Below are 18,125 nucleotides of genomic sequence, written 5' to 3'. Positions count from 1 at the left end.
CTATTCACAGCGTGTTTACAGGAGGTATTCAGAGACATGGATTGGGAAGAATTGGGGATAAAAGTTAATGGAGAATACCTTAGTAACTTGCGATTCGCTGATGATATTGCCTTGCTTAGTAACTCAGGGGACCAATTGCAATGCATGCTCACTGACCTGGAGAGGCAAAGCAGAAAAGTGGGTATAAAAATTAATCTGCAGAAAACTAAAGTAATGTTTAACAGTCTCGGAAGAGAACAGCAATTTACAATAGGCAGCGAGGCACTGGAAGTAGTAAGGGAATACATCTACTTAGGGCAGGTAGTGACGGCAGATCCGGATCATGAGACGGAAATAATCAGAAGAATAAGAATGGGCTGGGGTGCGTTTGGCAGGCATTCTCAGATCATGAACAGCAGGTTGCCATTATCCCTCAAGAGGAAAGTGTATAATAGCTGTGTCTTACCAGTACTCACCTACGGGGCAGAAACCTGGAGGCTTACGAAAAGGGTTCTACTCAAATTGAGGACGACGCAACGAGCTATGGAAAGAAGAATGATAGGTGTAACGTTAAGGGATAAGAAAAGAGCAGATTGGGTGAGGGAACAAACGCGAGTTAATGACATCTTAGTTGAAATCAAGAAAAAGAAATGGGCATGGGCAGGACATGTAATGAGGAGGGAGGATAACCGATGGTCATTAAGGGTTACGGACTGGATCCCAAGGGAAGGGAAGCGTAGCAGGGGGCGGCAGAAAGTTAGGTGGGCGGATGAGATTAAGAAGTTTGCTGGGACGGCATGGCCACAATCAACACATAACCGGGGTAGTTGGAGAAGTATGGGAGAGGCCTTTGCCCTGCAGTGGGCGTAACCAGGCTGATGCTGATGATGATTATAGTCAATGACACCGTTTGTAGCGAACCGGTAAGGATGGCTGGGGCCTTTAGCAGCTACTTTGTCTTTAGCAGCTACTTTGTCATGGTTTTTTTTCTCTAAGAAAGAATATCCGGTAGAAGCAGCTGAGGTAAACGAGGAACGTGAAAGTGACGTCATTATTTATAAAGGAGTCGTAGCACTATTTCTAAATCTAGATGTGAGGAAATGTTCTGGTCCTGATAAAATACCGAATGCATTTCTAAAACGTTACTATGAATGGGTTTCTAACTTTTTAGCTGATATATTCACTGCTTCTCTCGAAACGGGTGCTTTGGAAGTTAGGAAGCGCCCGAAAACACCGATTCTGCGCCCTCTACACGTGCGCCTAAGAGGCAACAAGAAATATTGCTTCCCTGTTAAGCCCGGTGATGAGAGGCCGCCGCCGTATAAGCGCATTAATCTAACATAGGAAAATCCACCCCTTTCAGCCTCTCTTTCTCGCTCTGAAAATAAAAAGTGAGAAATTACAAAGGTAAACTTAGAAGAAAGTACGTGATGGCCTGTGTATACGTAACTCAACGAACACGCCGAAGCGAGACGACATGTGTTCCTGGACAGCTAACGCTGTTTTCGGGCGGCGCAATAAGGCTCTTTGTGTGGTCCTTTGTATATTGTTTTTCGTGCGGCGCCTCCGATTTTGTTGCGTACGCATGCGCCCAATGGGTCGATACAGCGTGGCCCGCCGTTCGCCGTGCAATCGCGAAAGCAAGCATCTCTTTCGGCCTCGTCCCAAGACAGAGAGGATAAAAGAGTCTTTCTCTCTCTCTTTCTCTCTGCCTCGATTCACGGCTCAAGTCTTATACACGGTTGCGCAGACATGTGATTTTCGGCGTTCGGCGACAGCGATAAAAGCTGTGGGGTCTTTGTCGAGTTGTCATGAATGGTGTACGGGAGGAGCAACGCGTAAGATAGAACATATATTTCGATTTGCATGTGTCTTCTCCACCGATAGCTGTCTTCTGCTGTGACTGAGAAATAAAATCGCAACGTCTGTTTGGGCTCTGGCGTATATACTTTTTGCAACCCGCCTTCAGCGCGGCTTTCGTGTACACAGGGTATACAACAGCAACAAAAGCGAGAATGCAGCACAGCTGAGATTACAGGGCGGTGTGCTGCAGATATGCTTCGCTGCAGTAGCGGGTAGGTGAACGGCACTCTGTCTCTGCTGTTGTCACTGATAAATCGCTACCCGCCGGGGTGGCGTTGCGCTACTAAAGCCCGAGGACGCAGGATTGAACCCCGGCCGCGGCGGCCGCATATTGATGGGGGTGAAATGCAAAAACGCCCGTGTACCGTGCATTGGTTGCACGTTAAAGAATTTATAGATGGTCAAAATTAATCCGGATCGAACCCCTCAACGGCGTGCCTCGTAATTAACTTGTGGTTTTTGCGCGTAAAACACCAGAAATTTTTTTAATTGACAGATCGCTGGAGAGTATGGCGCGAGGAGCTTGCGCTTAGGTTTAAGTTTTATTGCGTTAGTAATTGGACACTCCAGGCACATTACCGGCCTCGTTGTCGGCCTCGGCGTCGCCGTGATACTGCATATAAAGTACAACTGGGATGACATCATGGCCGCGCGCCGTATATCCTGTATACGAAAGCTTACGAGCGTAAGTCGAGGATGGTGGCTTGATGCGGCGGTGTCCTCTCGCGCTCGCAAATGAGGAAGGCGGGTAGGGTGCGCGCCGTCTTCTCACGTGCGCTAAAGGGGGCAGGGAGGGGGGAGCGGGGGGATGTGCATGCGCTAGGAGAAAGGGGTGGGGGGAGGGGGCAGGCTAGTGTGCATCTGCTGTTCTACTCCATCTTCGGTGGCTGAGCGCGGTGCGTCCCATCTTAGAGGCAACCTGCGCAGGGTTCGAAGGCTAGCCGACCTGAGACAGCTGATGGCTTTCTGTGCGCTCTCGTTTCGCGCGCGATGTTCGCATTGAAGCGAGAGGCAGCACGAAGGGAAATTTGCTCTGCCGCTGCTATCTCCTCTCTTCATCACACCAGCGTTCTCACACCGACTGTCCACGGTCAACGAGTGTCTGTCTGTGTGCGCGTCACAGCGTGCTTGTTAATTTGTTAGTAAGCTAATGTTTAGAGCAGTTTGTGGAGCTCATAAAACGATTAACGCTACTTCGCAATGAATGCTTCGCCTTTCGGGCGAAACTGACTTTTTGTCAATGCGGGTCTCATTCAAGACGTGCACATCAATATTTATTGAAGGAACGGCCAAAAGCGGCCGTTCGAAACGGGAACCAGAAGTGGAAGTGGCCGGTTGTCGCTATTTTTATTCTCGTGCTGTGGCATGCAAGCATCGCCTGCGAAATCTGGCACGTGTAGACAGCCATGCAGTTGTAGTACTATGTGAATTTCACGCTTGAGTCATTTCTATGAGTGCTTGAGAAACTACTTCTTTAGCAGCTCCTTGATGTACGTACCAGTTGCCAGGTGTCGTATAGCTCACGAGCCTGCGTCATTAAAAAGCCGGCGCGCCTTTTAAGGCTTACGTGCGCACTGCAAAGTGGTGTACGTCTCTTGCTTGCCTCGTGGAACATGTTGCAATTTACCACTCGAACAACAATTACTTGTTTGTCTGTTCTGTAGGTGAAGCTGCTGGGAACTTTTCTGTTTTTCTGCACCCTCTTTCCCCTTCCCTTACGTATGGAGTAGCATTTAAGGACAGTAAGGAAAAGCTTCATCGTAACCGCAAGATGTACACGCTGCAGTGTCAGCCATTCGGATAAGGAGTCAATAACTGTTCATGTAAGTGACTCCTAGCCACAACATATGCATCAAAGTTGCTTTACAATGACACTGTCCACTTCTAAGTTGTATGCAGGATGTTTCATGCAACTTGAACCAAGGATTAAAAAAAATATTACTACCATTCCACACGGTGAAGATGGAATGGCAGTGAAAGCGGACTACAGTCAAAACTCCCAAAGGAAAAGCAAAGTTCCTTCGCTGCTATTCCACCTTCACAGAGTGGAATAGTCATTTTTTACGTTGCGAGTCTGGCGTCGTTGCTCGTTTGGAGGTGCCCGGGCTCGCGATTTTCGTTTTCGTTCAGCATCGCGGGAACATTCTTCGTCGGTGGTCGTTTAGCGTTGGCGCCGTTTACATTCTCGTTGCTGTTTCCTCCGGCGCTCCTCGTACGTATGTTGTTCTTCGGGTGTACGAACGATACGTGTCCGCCCCATCGATAACGCAGCTGTTTCTAGCGCCGATACCTCTCCTGCTTATATATTACGATAACCTTGACGTCTCGCTATTGTTCACAGCGAGCGTTCTAATCTGTTCCGCATTTTGACATCTGCGCCGCCGCACTGCAACCGTATGGGCTTGTTAGAAATCGCTAAGTTCGTTCCGGTTGCCGGACGCCGAAAAAAAGTATGGAAGGTTAGTCATATAAAGCTATCGCTGTAAAACGTGGTTCACCGCAGCTGGGTGAAACAAACGACATATGGTTTGCCGTCATGTGGCGCTCCTCAAAATATTTTTATGTGTCCCTTGATTAATGGAGATCGATTATTCAAAACTTTTAATATTCACTTTGGTGGTAAATGCGTTTCCTTACGTTGTAGAGGGGTTCTAGAAATAAGCGCGATCCAATTTTTTGTGGCAACATACATGCGTGGCTCGTACATGCTGCCAGATCATTTTTTTTGTCGGTGTTTAAAGAAACCCCGCGAAATATGAAATAAAACCACGTGATTGTGCTCATGCACTATTGTATTGCAGTACTCTGAACGGTTCTTCGAGCCTATCGCTTAATGGGGACGACGGCGCTTCCTTTCCCTGTGCCACCCTCAAAGATGCTGACGCACTGTGAAGCTGCGGCCGCTCACTCCGCCAGGGTCCGTGTACACTGTTCTTTAGCTCGAAGCACTTGGTCATGTGCTCGAATTGGGCAGTCAATTTTGAGGGTTTACCACCCAAATTTTGGGGGTAGGTCAAGTCAATTTTGGGATTGGGCCAAGTCGGTTTTAAGCGTGGGTCAACTCAATTTTCGAATTCAGCAAAGTCCATTTAGGGGGTGGGCCGGGTCAATTTTGGGAGGGGGCCAGGTCGGTTTTGAACGTGGGTCAACGCAATTTTCGCATTTCGCAGAGTCAACTTGTTTTGGTGTGCACCACGGCGTCCTTCCGACGGATTTCGCAGTGCGAGCCGCAGCAGATCCAGTGCCGCGAACGTGGCGTCATCACTTGGTCGCGTGGGTTTTGATACCACCGGATGTTAACGTCGGACGATCGCCGGATTTTCCGCTTAATGTGGCATATTATGCTTTCGCATTAACTCGCGGTTGTGTTGAACTAGAAAGCAATTGCGTATCTTTCTGCGGCGTCTATCGACCGTCCCCTTACTGCAGGCGTACTGTGTGGTTTCCGACCAGCATGATACGGCAGCGCCATAGGTAAACGAGCCTGCGTGTGTACGTGTGTTTGCATGCACTGTGTATACGATTGGATGGAGCAACCTTAGGCAGCGCTAACTGCATGTGGCCGCTTCGCCGACTGGTAATCGCGTTTGTCCCTTCGTAATCCTGTCGTCGCGCGCTCGTAGTTCGGGAGGGTGCACGCTGCGCAGTTAACGTTCGCCTATGTCAATGATGCGGGAACGCGTTGTGACGGCTATGCGGGCTTGCATGCAGTGGCGCGTGTGCCTGATCGCTCGTGCGTTGTACAGGACGGCGCGGAGCGTGCGGAAAGGACCGCCGAGTGTCACGTGCGCGTCGTGTAACGCGGAACGAACTGTTCGTTGGACCGCGATTGTTGTCGGCGCGTCGCCTCCGTCCAAATGCATGCGCATGAGCCCGGATTATCTAGACAGACGACTCTCATTAACGGCACACTCTCCCCGACTGCTATTTGCGGCAGCCATGACGAACGCCTCGAGTGTGTAACGAAAGGCCGCCTGACCCTGTCGCTTGTGCGCATGCATGGGCGGGTTCGCCAAAAGTTAGGGAGAGGCTGCCGTCTTGGAAAGCAAATCGTCCAATTTAGCGTGCTCTGCGTCCGCTCTTTGCACGCTCGCCCAGATATATACCGCACCGCGCGCATGCGCGCGTGGGACTTTGTAGGGGACGCAGTAATCCTGCGCTGAAATATGCCGTGACATATACCGGAGACGCAGGCGGGAACGGCAGCACTGGTGGCGCCGTGTTGTGACACTGTGTTCAGCCATGCAGCATGCTTTCGAAACTTTCTCGTTTCTCGCGATTCATTTTGCCGAGGGAGAAAATAAAGTCAGTTTCGCCCGAAAGGCGAAACATCGATTCTGATAGCAAATTATTAAACAGCTATACGAAGAAATGCTAGTAGTTTTATCGGCCGTGTAAACTCGTAAACATTATCTTACTAAATTAACAAGCATGGTGTCACACGCGTACAGGCAAACAAACACTTATCACTAAATGACCGCGGACACTCGTTATCAAAACGCTGGAGTGAGGAAACGCGGCAGGAGGAGCGAGCGAATTGACATTCGCAGTGCCTCTCGCTTAATCGTGAACTAAGCCGCGGGAACACAGCGCTCATGAAGCTGTCAGCCCTTGGCGCACCTAGACTCCGTACCTATCGCAGATCGCAAGGTAGGGCCAGCGCGGCCGCGCTCATCCGCGCCATACGCCGCCGCAGTAGAGCAGCGGACGTATTCTGCAACGATCTCTTCGGCGATACTATCGCCTTCGCGTGACGTAGTGCTCAACCAGTCGGTCAGCTCAGCCGATTTTTCGCAACAATCAGCGCGCGCCTGACGGCGACACTATCGCCGAAAGTGATCGTCGCAGAAAACGTGCCCAGTATTCGCGCAATCCGGAGCTGTCCTGATTTTGCCCTTATTGGCCTTAGTGGTCACAGCGGATGATATATGTGACCTTCGTAGTGCCTTTGTACCTGTACCTTCGCAGTGGGGGTGGAAACTAGTTCCCCCGATCCGGTGTTTTTATTTACATATCATTTCCCAGATGTTATCGCCTATTGGGTGGAAACTAATATGGTCTCCTTAGTTATGTGGTTGCCACTTTCCGAAATTAGTGTGTTTCTCTTGTGTGGGGCTGTGAAGTCCGGTAGGTTGGAGCACTGGAACGAAACATTGACACTTGGCGTATAGTCCCAGCTAGTGTACTATGTAAGACTAAAATGCGGTAAAGAAATGCAACTTAATGCTTTTTTTCTGCTGCACTGAATTGAACAGAGCCTTATGCTGTTTTGCTCGTTAACTTGCAAACTTGTGTAAGCGCTGTCAGAGCCCGCCCCTTTAATATGTGTCGTGTGGTTGGCAGAACATAGTTGCTTCATCGGTTCGTGAACTCAATGGATGCTTCTTGCATCGTTTTTTTTACCCATCCTCTTCATTTACTGTTTCAATAACAATAAAAAAAATCATGTCACACATCACGTGACGCTGTCGGAAGGCCGAAAGCAAAATCAAACATACTCGCGTCGCCGATTTCTCGCCGTGTCTGTGCGTACGCAATGTCTGTGATGTTGGAACTCCGGGCAAGCTGCAACAGCGGCCCATGAGCATATAGCCAACATTATTTCAAATTACCATCGAAAAAAAGAAAACTGCTTCAAAGGTACAATTTCATCTGTATTAGAGCAGGTCAGATAAAACGCTGGTCGAAATCGGAGGTACGTATATTACTTACCTGTCAGTGGCTTCTCGTTTCTGCTTACGGAACATCAGCGGAATAAGATGAACGCTTTCGTCTGTTTAGCGGTCATGAACCAAGACCGAATATCCACAAACCTATACCTTCAGGTTCATTTGAATTCGCTGCACTTTGCTGTTCGTTTCACAAGTCCGACACAGGCACGTCACCGTTGGTTTCATACGGTACAGGCTTTGTGCGGGACCGAGTTCACAGCGTTCCATGGAGTGTCGGTTCGGTTCTTCACGATCGAGAACAGGCACTTTGGGGCGCCTTTGGGCGCCACTTTGGACACTTTATTCGCCCGTTCTCCCTTCGTTTTTCCTCGTGGCACTTTTATGCGCTCAGCGCAAAGACCAGAAAAATTACGGGCACTGAACGCAAATCTGGCGTTCCCTTTCTGGAGCACCAGATGTGTCTGCCTGTCTGGCCACGGAAGTGCCGCTCTGTTGTACTCGACCTTATTTAGGAAGAACCCTGAACTTCTTTGCATGGCACATTGTTTGGGCGCCGACGTGCCTTCGCAGTGAGACTTAACTCGCATCGCGCTGTTTATTTGTTGAATGTCACTCTCTAGCATACTCCTCAGACGCAAAGGCATAATAATGTTGGACATAATAATCGCTTTTCAAGTAGGTTTTTATTACAGACTGTCAGGTTAAGAACGTGAAAAAATCCGCCTTTTGTTTTAAAATACTGCGGTTGTACATGCTGAAGGCAGCGCCTCCATGTACACGGAGAACCGTCTCGTCGTGGTTCTTGTAAAAAAAAACCATTTTTTAAACTTGAACGCAGAGTGAAAAGTGTGACGTCGCGCGCTAGATTGACGTGTTGATGCTGCATCCTGGACTTCCATGTCAACCCGCGATATTCGACCCGCACAATTCAGTGTGAATTTCGTGAAGTGTGACGACACAGCGGTCTAGATTCAGTTCAGTTAACTTTATTTTTTCCTTGATTACAAGAAAAGAGCAGCCGCACAAAAAAAGCTACGGCACTGAGCAGCTTGACGGAGGCAGCTGTTTCCTTCTTTGGCAGCAGTGGACAGCTTGACTTCAAAACAAGCTTCAGACAGACATTTCATATAAGCAACAAAAAAGGCGAGATGTATTACCTTACATGCAGATGAAATTCGTGTCCAGTTTTACGAAAGCTGGCAGCAAAAATATGCTTAAACGATCTCCATACAGTTGCGCGTGCATGCGACGTAATACCCGGGATGAATTTGTTACGCAATCACTTCGGAGTTAATATTATAATGTTCGAGGGGTCGAACGAGGGCATACTACAGTGTGCAGCCCGTATTACTGGAAAGCCGGCATGCAATCATTCGTGCCTCAGGCGGTCGCTGCAGTGATGAAGCGTGGTGCGTCTTGCCAACCACCCTCCCCAATATTCCATATATATCTTTTTCACTGCCATCGTGGGCGAGGAGCCGAAATTTTTCTTGTAGCCGGCAACTGTTTTATAAAGACTAAAAGCTGATGATTGTTCTGTTTTAGTACCATCGACTGCGAAACTAGTGGCCGGGTTAAAAAGAAAAAAGAACGTCACAGATATGCCACACGCAATTCTCTCGAAGGGAATAATCCGATTATTCTTAAAGTAAATATGTTTAGTGTGTACATTTTCATTCGCTACCATCACGCTGCACCTCTCGACTCTCTCCTGCGAACCATGAAATGCGAGGAGAAAATTTAATTTCCTCGTTGCGCCCGTGTTTCGAAAACGTATGCGGTCGATTATATTACGCTTGCGTAACGTGCACGTGTGCCAGCTTTCAATCGGAATTTAATATTTTAGATTCACTTTGGACGGTTCCTTCGTTGTGTTTTGAAGTCGAGAGTCGACTGCGTTTGCAGAGCGTAGGCATTTCCACACAGTGTGGTCATCATTCCCCCACCCCTCGTGGTTGTGTGACCGGTCCGCTGCAGAGTTGCAGACCTCTCCTCACCGTTGCGGGTCGCGTGCATATCGTCTCAACAGCTTCGGTCCACTTCGGTTCTGGAGCGTTCTGGCGCGCGTTCGATAATGCGAAAGACGAGATTTGCTCGACTGGAACCGCGCGTGGTATGGATAAGTGAATTCGCCGGCAGCCGAAATTGGTGTCGCGGGGAGCAGTCACGTTCCAGCCATTTTCCTGGGCGCTCGTTCTGCGCTACTTCTTGGCTTTCTTTCCTTCTTTCCTTCTTTCTTTCTTTCTTTCTTTCAAATTTTTTTTCTTGCGCAGCGAGAGACGCGTCCATCGTCCTATACTTGTATTTCAATCACCGCAGGCCGGCAGCGTGTACAGATACTCTCAATAAAACCGTGCAGGAGAGTGAAACTCATGCCTTTACTTCCGCGCGGCTGTACAGCCTATATACTTGAATACCGAGCACGCAAAGCCCTTCAGGGAGGGAAGGAGGGGGGAGCGAGGGGGTGTTCTGTAAGTGGACATGTCCATTTCTTCTGCTGCTGAAGTTCTGATTAGCTGGGCTGGGGTATGCGTCAGAAGGGGACAGGCGCTTCTAGCCAATCAACACTTCAGCATCAGACGAAGTGGACTTGTTCACAAGGTGGAGACTTACAGAATACCCCCCGGCATCATGCAAGAGCGGTCCGCGATCAGCCAAGATGTCGCCTGCACCGGCCACAAATAGTTCCTGCGCTTGCAAAGCGACTTTCTGGGGCACTATTCTCGACGGGCATGGCGGCTGCATGGCCGTCATGTTGACTCTCTGATTAGCTCTCGACAGGTCCCGTGTTTTCAAATTTGTGTCGGGAAGCGGAAGTTTCGCAGAATTCAATTTTTCGTTTTCATTGAGATGACGAAACGTGACGTGTAGTTGCAAATTTTACAGACTAATACTTCTTTCTGGTTCTTCGCAGCTATATTGCGACTTTAGCGCTTTAAAAAATGAAGGGAGCTGTAGTGTGCAGGAGCCCCTGCAATGCATCTGTAGTTTCGCGCACATGTGGTGGTCCATGACAGCTGCCATGTCAGCTTGCTGATTGGCTGAAGGAATATCCCGTGAGGAGCGTCACAGCAAGGACTGATTCGTAAACGTCTATTTGACGTTGCGTGACGTTGCGTTGGGTCACCATTGTAGAAATTTCCCGCCATAATTTGTTGCGAATTACGCCAATGAACGGCCATATGTGATGGAGGCCGAGAGGCATGCGTGTCGTCTTATCTTCCTCGTCATTTGGGGCCATGAAAATCTTTTGTTCATAACGCGTGCTCATAGTAATTGCATCGCTCTCGGGTGGTTTTGACATTTGTGTTTTGGGCCATCATTCCTCAAAAGAAAAAAAAACGCATTTGCAATAATATTGGTTGAACATTACAAACCTTCTGCGACTTTTACGTAGTTTTCACGGCTGTGTTTGCATTGTAATATAAAATAATGAGTTTTCACATCCGCTGAGGTTATTACAACGGCGCGGCGCCTTGCAGTTTCCTCACGCGGTGCGAGTAAGCGGCGAAGTGAACCAGCGAGGGCAGCGCCTGCGCTTGCGTCGCGCGAGCGGATATATAGCTGTGGCGCACGCAACGCTATGGGTGATATTCTGCCTAGAGTGCACTCTGCCTCTCAACCAGCCGAGTCAGGCTGAGTCGCTTGCGTTTCGCGAGATGGCGATAACGCGGCCTAGAAGGTGCACTCATAACCACTGGTATAGGCCGCCTATGTTGTCTCAAAGTAGAAAACCAGCGCGTTGGCCCCAATATACGATGACTCATTCTGTTTCCCGGGGACACGCATCCTATTAATGAAGCAGACGACGGAAGCGACAAGCGCTTTCGACGAAGTAAGCGTAAGCTTTGAGCTAGCTGCTTTATTTTTACTGAGGAGGCAAACTGCTTTCGCCGCATCGAGAAAGTTAGGTTCAGGGCCTACATTAAAGTTTCTTAGGCGAAACGTCAGAGAGAGAGAGAGAGAAAGAAGTTTAGTGACACGAAATGCCGAGAGGTCGGCCTGAGGTATATTCCTCTAGCCAGCTACTCGGCATTGGGGGAAGGGGAAGAGGGAAAGAAAGAGGGAAGAAAGAGGTGCATGATGGGTGACGATGACGATAGAAGGAAGTTGTAGAAAATATGGCAAGCAGTTTGGCATGCTCAATGTCTGCAGTCCAGGCCCGTAATTTTTAAAAAGTTCAGTAATGCCTTGATGGCCTTGAAACTAGACTGAGCGTCTGGCCAAGAGCCTAAAATAACATCCTCCGACAACGGTGCGCTGTCGAGACGCGTAAGGTCCTTGACCAACCTATACGCTCTTCCACAAACTTAGGGCAGTCACAAAGTACATGACCTATCGTCTCAGTCACATTGCACACCTCACAGTGTGGAGACTCGGTGCGTCGCATGAGGTGCACGTATCCGCGCGTAAACGCTACCCCCAGCCTTAGTCTGTGCAGAAGACTGGCACAGCTTCGTTGAATTTTTCAAATTTGCGTCACAGTACGAAGGCAAATCAGAGCGATCAGCACCACCTTGTACGCGTCGCGCCTACGTGTGACGCCTCGAAGAAAAATGGCGGAATGTCCAGAACAGAGCCCCTGAATTCGGTTTGCCGTATGGCGACCCGACCTCTGGCTTCCATGTTCACTGCATTTTTTCCCCTTCCTATCTTTTCTTTCTCATTTTCATCTTCTTTTTTTTTTTTTTCGAGTTCGGACTCTGGAGTCGCATATACCTGCTCTGGCATATATACTCGGTGCAATATTGCGAGCCATTTTCTCCGAGGTTCATCGTTGTTTTCGCTGCGCATGTCGCGAAATGCCCGATTGATCAAATTTCGCTAGCGCTATGATAAGCCGTTCCGCTGCTGAACGCTCACAGAATGTGCATGGCCCCTGCAGAGAATGGTTGTTTTCCTCATGTGGAGCCGCCCTTTTCCTGCGATCAAGTCCACGGAATACTTTGCACCCCCCCCCTTCACCCTTCCCTCCTTCCTTCTTTATATTTACTTTGCGACTCATGTAACTGTGTAGCGTACGCATGGCACGCTGTGTGTAGCACGTTGCCGTAACGAACTGTGCGTATCGCTCCAATTTCGCAGATGCAGATTTGCCGTTGAGAATCTATACTTCGCAAACGTATGGAATACGGGCTTACTTTGTTGCCGTATTGGCACTTCCGTAGTCGTTTCTGCGTGAAACGGTCGCGGAAGTCTGCGTTGCCGTTGACGAATGTGTACCTTTCATGCATATTAGTGCTTTGTGTACCGGTAATGTTCGTTCTTTGCCAGTGTACCAACACGGCTCACGCGCGTGCGTGCGTGCGTGCTTGTTTGCTTGCTCGGGCTCAGGACGTGGTGACATTACCGCATACATTGTTGCCGGTGTTCAGGAACATTAACCCCCCCCCCCCCTCCACCTCCATCCCTTCTAGTCCTATTTGTTGCTGCTTCTTGTCTTCGTACTACAAGTTCAGTCCGAACGGCGTAGCTGTGTCCGAAATTAAGTGTCGTGTATTGCTTCCTCTGCATCTCCAGGTCTCTTTCTTCAAATAAATGATATCACTTCCCACGTGTATTGTCGTCAAGCCTGTGTGGACGGTTTGTAGAGAAATTGTTAGGCACAATTTCGTAGAGGTTTCAAACGACTACTTCACTCTCTTAATACAATGGAAGTTTAGACCTATAGCTAGGGTTGGTTCCGAGCACACTCGCTGAAACTTTGTTTAGTTCTGAAATAAAGTTTCATCTCTTTGCTGAGAGATGCTTAATAAAACTGCTTCTGGCTTGCATTTTTGCCTCTGTCTCCCAGAAAGTGCTACATATACTGTGTGTTGGCCACATACATGTACACTGTCCAACTAAGTACTTCCTCTCTGAATATAATCAGATCGAATCAAGTCGTTTCAGATTGCATTTGTTCGTCACAGATACTGTCAGGGGCGCTGCAGGAAAGGCTGTTCTTGACAGCTTGACGAAGCAGCAGCAGCTGCAGTAGAAAGTGCTGTCTAGTCATACGAACAATTTGCAAGCATCAAAAATACAAACGCATGTGACAGGCATAGGTATAAGCGAAGATACTGCATTCCATTGGTGGATCAAAATTAATGACAGTTATTTCTGAAATAAATAACGCAGAGATGTTGAAAAAATAAACGAACAAGTAAATAAATACTAGGCATATAAAACACGTTGTAAACACTTCTTTTTTAAATCTAGCTGCTATACCTTGCTTTATGAGACTGGTTAAGTGGAATCTGCTGCCACATTCGTTTAAGAGGGTGCCGGACGTTAAAAAAATAATCAAGCGCACGCAGCCTGTTCTTATTGCAAGCAAACACGAACTAAGAAGAAAAAAAAAAGGACGATGAGGGTTTGTGGTTTCCTTGCAGAAGTGTTGGAAGTGCAGGAGATGAAGTTGTGGCGCCTATGTACACGGTGTCTCTGACTGCATCGCTGTTTTTTTTTTTCTTCTTTTCCACAGACTTTCAGAAGCTGGAGCGCGAAGCGAGGATCTGCCGAAAGCTGAACCACCCCAATATCGGTGAGTGACAGGCCCGCTGGGCGGCGCGGCTTCCGAGCCGCATTATAATTACGCCAGCGTGCGAGGAAGCGGCCCTATCCGACGGCGCCCAGGTCGCAGTTAATGGTCGGTCGGGCCCCGGTTCATACATTCAATACCCACGGCGCGCGCGCACTGCGGTTTCTCCACCCCGCCGAGCGGAGTTTGCGCCGCGAAAATTCTTTGGGGCTGTCGCGGCCTGATGAGTATCCCCCGCCTCCCTGAGGATTGCGCCTTGTGTCAGCTGTGTAGCACTATACCTCTTTTATTGCGATAGCAATTATATGGACACTCAGGCGCATTTCTGCCATCGCCGTGTGCTGTATGTGCGAGTGAAAGCGTACGAAGGTGAGCCGACTATGGTGGGTGAATCTCGCGCGCGCGCAAGGGCAACTGCGTATGGCGCGGTCGCGAGGGCCCTATATTGAAAGCAATCTACGATCGGGACAGAGTGCGCCGAGTGCCGACAGCGTCGTGTGCGTTGTGTTCTCGCCGCTTAGTTCGCGTTGAAGCGAGAGGCAGCACGAAGGTCAATTCGCTCGCTGCTGCTGCTGCGCTCTCACTCCAGTGTTTTGACAGCGTGTGATGTGTTTATGTTTGCTTGTGCGCGCGTGACATCGTGCTTGTTAATTTAGTTAGTAAGCGAATGTTGACAAGTTTATACGGCCGATAAGACTGCCATCCTTGGTATAGTTGTGTACTAATTTACTATTGCAATCGATGCTTCGCCTTTCTGGCGAAACTGCGATATTTTTTGAAAAACGCTCTTATATCAAGGAAGAAAATGAAGAAAAAAAATAAGGGGGGGGGGGCGGGGGTATGAGTTGCGCCGTCTCCTTAGCGTTAGGTAATGTGCCCGAGAGATTACATAAGAAATCTGGACATGGCACCAGCAGATGGTGAGAAGTAGAATAGCATGCATTTTTTTCCCACCTATAGAGTAACGCATATGTGTTCATCTAAGAGAGTAACGCGTATGTGTTTAAACGTTTCAGCATATGCTCCCATGGGCGAGGCGGCGCGCGGACGCTAGGGTGCCTCGATACAAGCGTATACAGAGCGATTACACGTCCGCTCGCATCGCCATATTCTGTCGGAACACGTAAAGGCGCGCAATGCCTTTACTTTAGGGAGGGGAATTATAGGTTCTGTACTCGCGGTCATTGTACAAATTTGTATTTTTCGCAGTTTGTACGCTTAGGTGCATTGCAGCACTCACATCCCACCTTAAAAGCGGAGGTGGAACGCTTACAGTATTGCAGTACTAGAAACAGTTTCGAGCCCGGTAGCAGATCAGTAGTCGTTGTCGCCGCGCATTCGCTTACGCTTGCAATTTTTTCCCAAAACAAAGTTGGCGCATATGGTGTTTTCTTAATGTTTCAGAGGCTGTCCTTCAAAAAAGCTGGCACAACTTTTGACCGTAAAACTCTAGCTGCGTATATAATGTGAAAAAATATAGGACAAAACAAGGCGAATAAATACGTAAGCGTTACTTACCTGTAATTGAAAGTATTGTAGTTATCGAGATAGAGCGTGTGAAATATAAGAATGATAAATAGCACGTTGCCGAAAACAGTCCTGCATTAGTGGAGACCCACTCTATGAGTGTGAGAAAGTAAGTTCGAGATCAGTTTAGATCACAGCCGCAGCTGCCGAATGTCAATGGGGGCAAAATGAAAAATTGAAATGAAAAATCGACTATAAATGACTAGCGTATACTCTCAAGGTAATCTTAGCAAAGCCGCAGGGCTTGTAGTCGACTCATTTTGTTATTGGCAGCTATTAAATAGCGCCTATGCAGACGACGCGTGCACCGTGTTTACATTCCTTCTTTGGCCCATCGCGTTGCTTCCTGAAACCTAAACTTGGACTAGTCGCTACAAACAAGTCTAAATAATTACCTGTCGCGCTTTGAAGCAAATTATGTTTCTTGCTGTGATTACTGGGTCATTAGCTACTTATTACAGAAAAAAATAGAAAATTTTGTGTCAGTACGCCTTTAATAGAATCTTTCCCGACCCGCTCAGAGTAGCCTACAGACGCAACACTAATTCTAAATAGACAAAGACGAATCCAGCATCCGGCCCCTTTGGCCGCCCCATGTGCTGTACATGCAAACGTATTCAATCTACTACTACAGTAAAAAGTACAGCGTCGAATTACTCAGGCAAGGTAACTTCGAGTTTCACGTGCACATCAAGCAATGTAGTCTGTCTAGAATGTGCCTCTTGTAACCGACAATATATAGGTGAAACTGGACAACACATTCATACAAGACTCAACGGTCATCAAGCAGATACAAAACACAATTTACCTAAAGAAGTAGCCAGCCGCTTCAGTGAACAAGGCCATATATTCGACAAAGAAAAACTCTATATTTTACAAACAAATATCCGTTCACCTCGCGAGAGGAAGTATACGGAATCACACCTCATACACAAGTGTAAATGCCTACGCCCGACAGGAATTAATTTGGCACGTGGCAACTTAGAATCGCTAAAAGCTGTAACTTAAACCTGAAATTCTCATATCACCCAACGCACAAGAAACGTTGTGCCACCAGTTAACCTTAATTCTTAACTCCATCTATTTTCCATTTCCAATTTTTCCCTGCCTCTTTCCTACCACTCAATCTAATATATTGCTCCACGTTTTCACGCATATATAAACTATACGACCCCTTTTCCCACATCCACCTGCTCCCTCCCGCTTTTACTCATGTCACCCACCTATTTGTTATTCCGATTTTGCCCCCCCCCTTTTTTTTTTCTTTAAAAATGTTTTTTTTTTCAAACACCCTCACCAACACATTCCAAAGTCCCAGACGCCAGGATACCTTTTTCGGTGCCTCAACCACACAGGGTGTCGCCACTTCTGTATACCGCCGGGACGGCACCTATGCTGAGCTACTGAGGCTAACGTCCCTTGAAAGACCAAGTCGCTGCCTTCCATCTACCCCATCCATTTCTCCCAGACTCCTTGTCACCGTCTTAACACTTCAATATTACCCGACGAATTGCTGCTACGCTACTCAAGTCATTCTTTCAACTCATGTCTTTATTGTTACTCACGCACTGACCGGCTCTTCTAAAGTCGCAAAAGCATGCCGCCAACGACACCCATGAAGGCTCCCTAACCTCTCGCTCCCCTGACACCTTCCTATACCCTTCTTGTTCTTTTTTTCTCTTGCTCTCTTCTTGTATATTTTTTTTTCATCCCTGCCTTCCCACTCTCCCGCTCTTGTTCCCTCATCTTAGAAACCACGCCCAGAGACATCACGCGACAGCGCTCATTTTCTTTGCAGTCTCTCCCTTTACAGCCAGCCGCCACCGACAACGACCGCACGTGACGTCAATCTACTAAACCGTTAAAACGAACCTGCTGAGGATGACGAGGCCGTCTTTGACGAAGATAGGTCCTCCTATCGAAACGTTGGCCAGCCTTTCTGAGGCACCTTATCCCTGGTTATAACTTTTATACCACAGTCTAAACAGGTATAAAAAACAAGCATATATAAATTTTCATTTAGCCCCTTAACGTGCCCTTCGCCTTTCGTTTAAATATAAATTTCCTTTAAATATAAACTTGCTGAATGACGCAGTTCCCCCAGGACACGTGGAAACACGCATATGACGTTTCTGACTGCTTCTATACAGGTTGCCCCAGGTAACTTAGCCAAACTTCAAAAATATGCAGGTACCACGTAGCTGGACAGAACAAATGTAATGTTGTTTGCGGTCGCTTGTAGGTACTCAGATTATTCTTTTTATTCCGCCTAATCACATAATTAGTCCTAATTAATCAACTTCTCAAATATTATAATTAGATGAAAAGCGTCAATGAGAAAATTGTAGAGCGACATGAAAAACTCCCGATACAGCTTTCTGTTGCTGAATGCGTGCTACATAAGTGTTTTTCGAGCGTGAAAGAAGCCCGCAAATACACGCAAAGTGCCTCGAGCTGTCAGTCGCGCGGCAATTTGGCGTGTATTCGCGGGCTTCTTTCTTGCTCGAATAAGCAGTTTTATGTAGCACGTATTGAGCGACAGAAAGTTGTATCGGGAGTTT

The 18,125-nt window shown here is 48.0% G+C and overlaps 1 protein-coding gene across 20 annotated transcripts in view; it reads left to right on the top strand.

Moving 5' to 3' along the window:
• The window catches only part of CaMKII (Calcium/calmodulin-dependent protein kinase II), a 255,507-nt gene that overhangs the window by 102,631 nt on the left and 134,751 nt on the right, over nt 1-18,125 (top strand). For all 20 annotated transcript variants that reach the window (XM_065438258.1, XM_065438256.1, XM_065438253.1 and 17 more), the window contains exon 3: nt 13,981-14,040. In XM_065438258.1, the coding sequence (XP_065294330.1) occupies nt 13,981-14,040 (60 nt within the window). The remainder of the gene's footprint in view (nt 1-13,980; nt 14,041-18,125) is intronic.

This window comes from Dermacentor albipictus, chromosome 1 (assembly GCF_038994185.2).
Source record: "Dermacentor albipictus isolate Rhodes 1998 colony chromosome 1, USDA_Dalb.pri_finalv2, whole genome shotgun sequence".
Lineage (NCBI taxonomy): Eukaryota > Metazoa > Arthropoda > Arachnida > Ixodida > Ixodidae > Dermacentor > Dermacentor albipictus.
The sequence above is the reverse complement of the archived record's forward strand: the minus strand, read 5'-3'. Positions and strand labels throughout refer to the sequence as shown.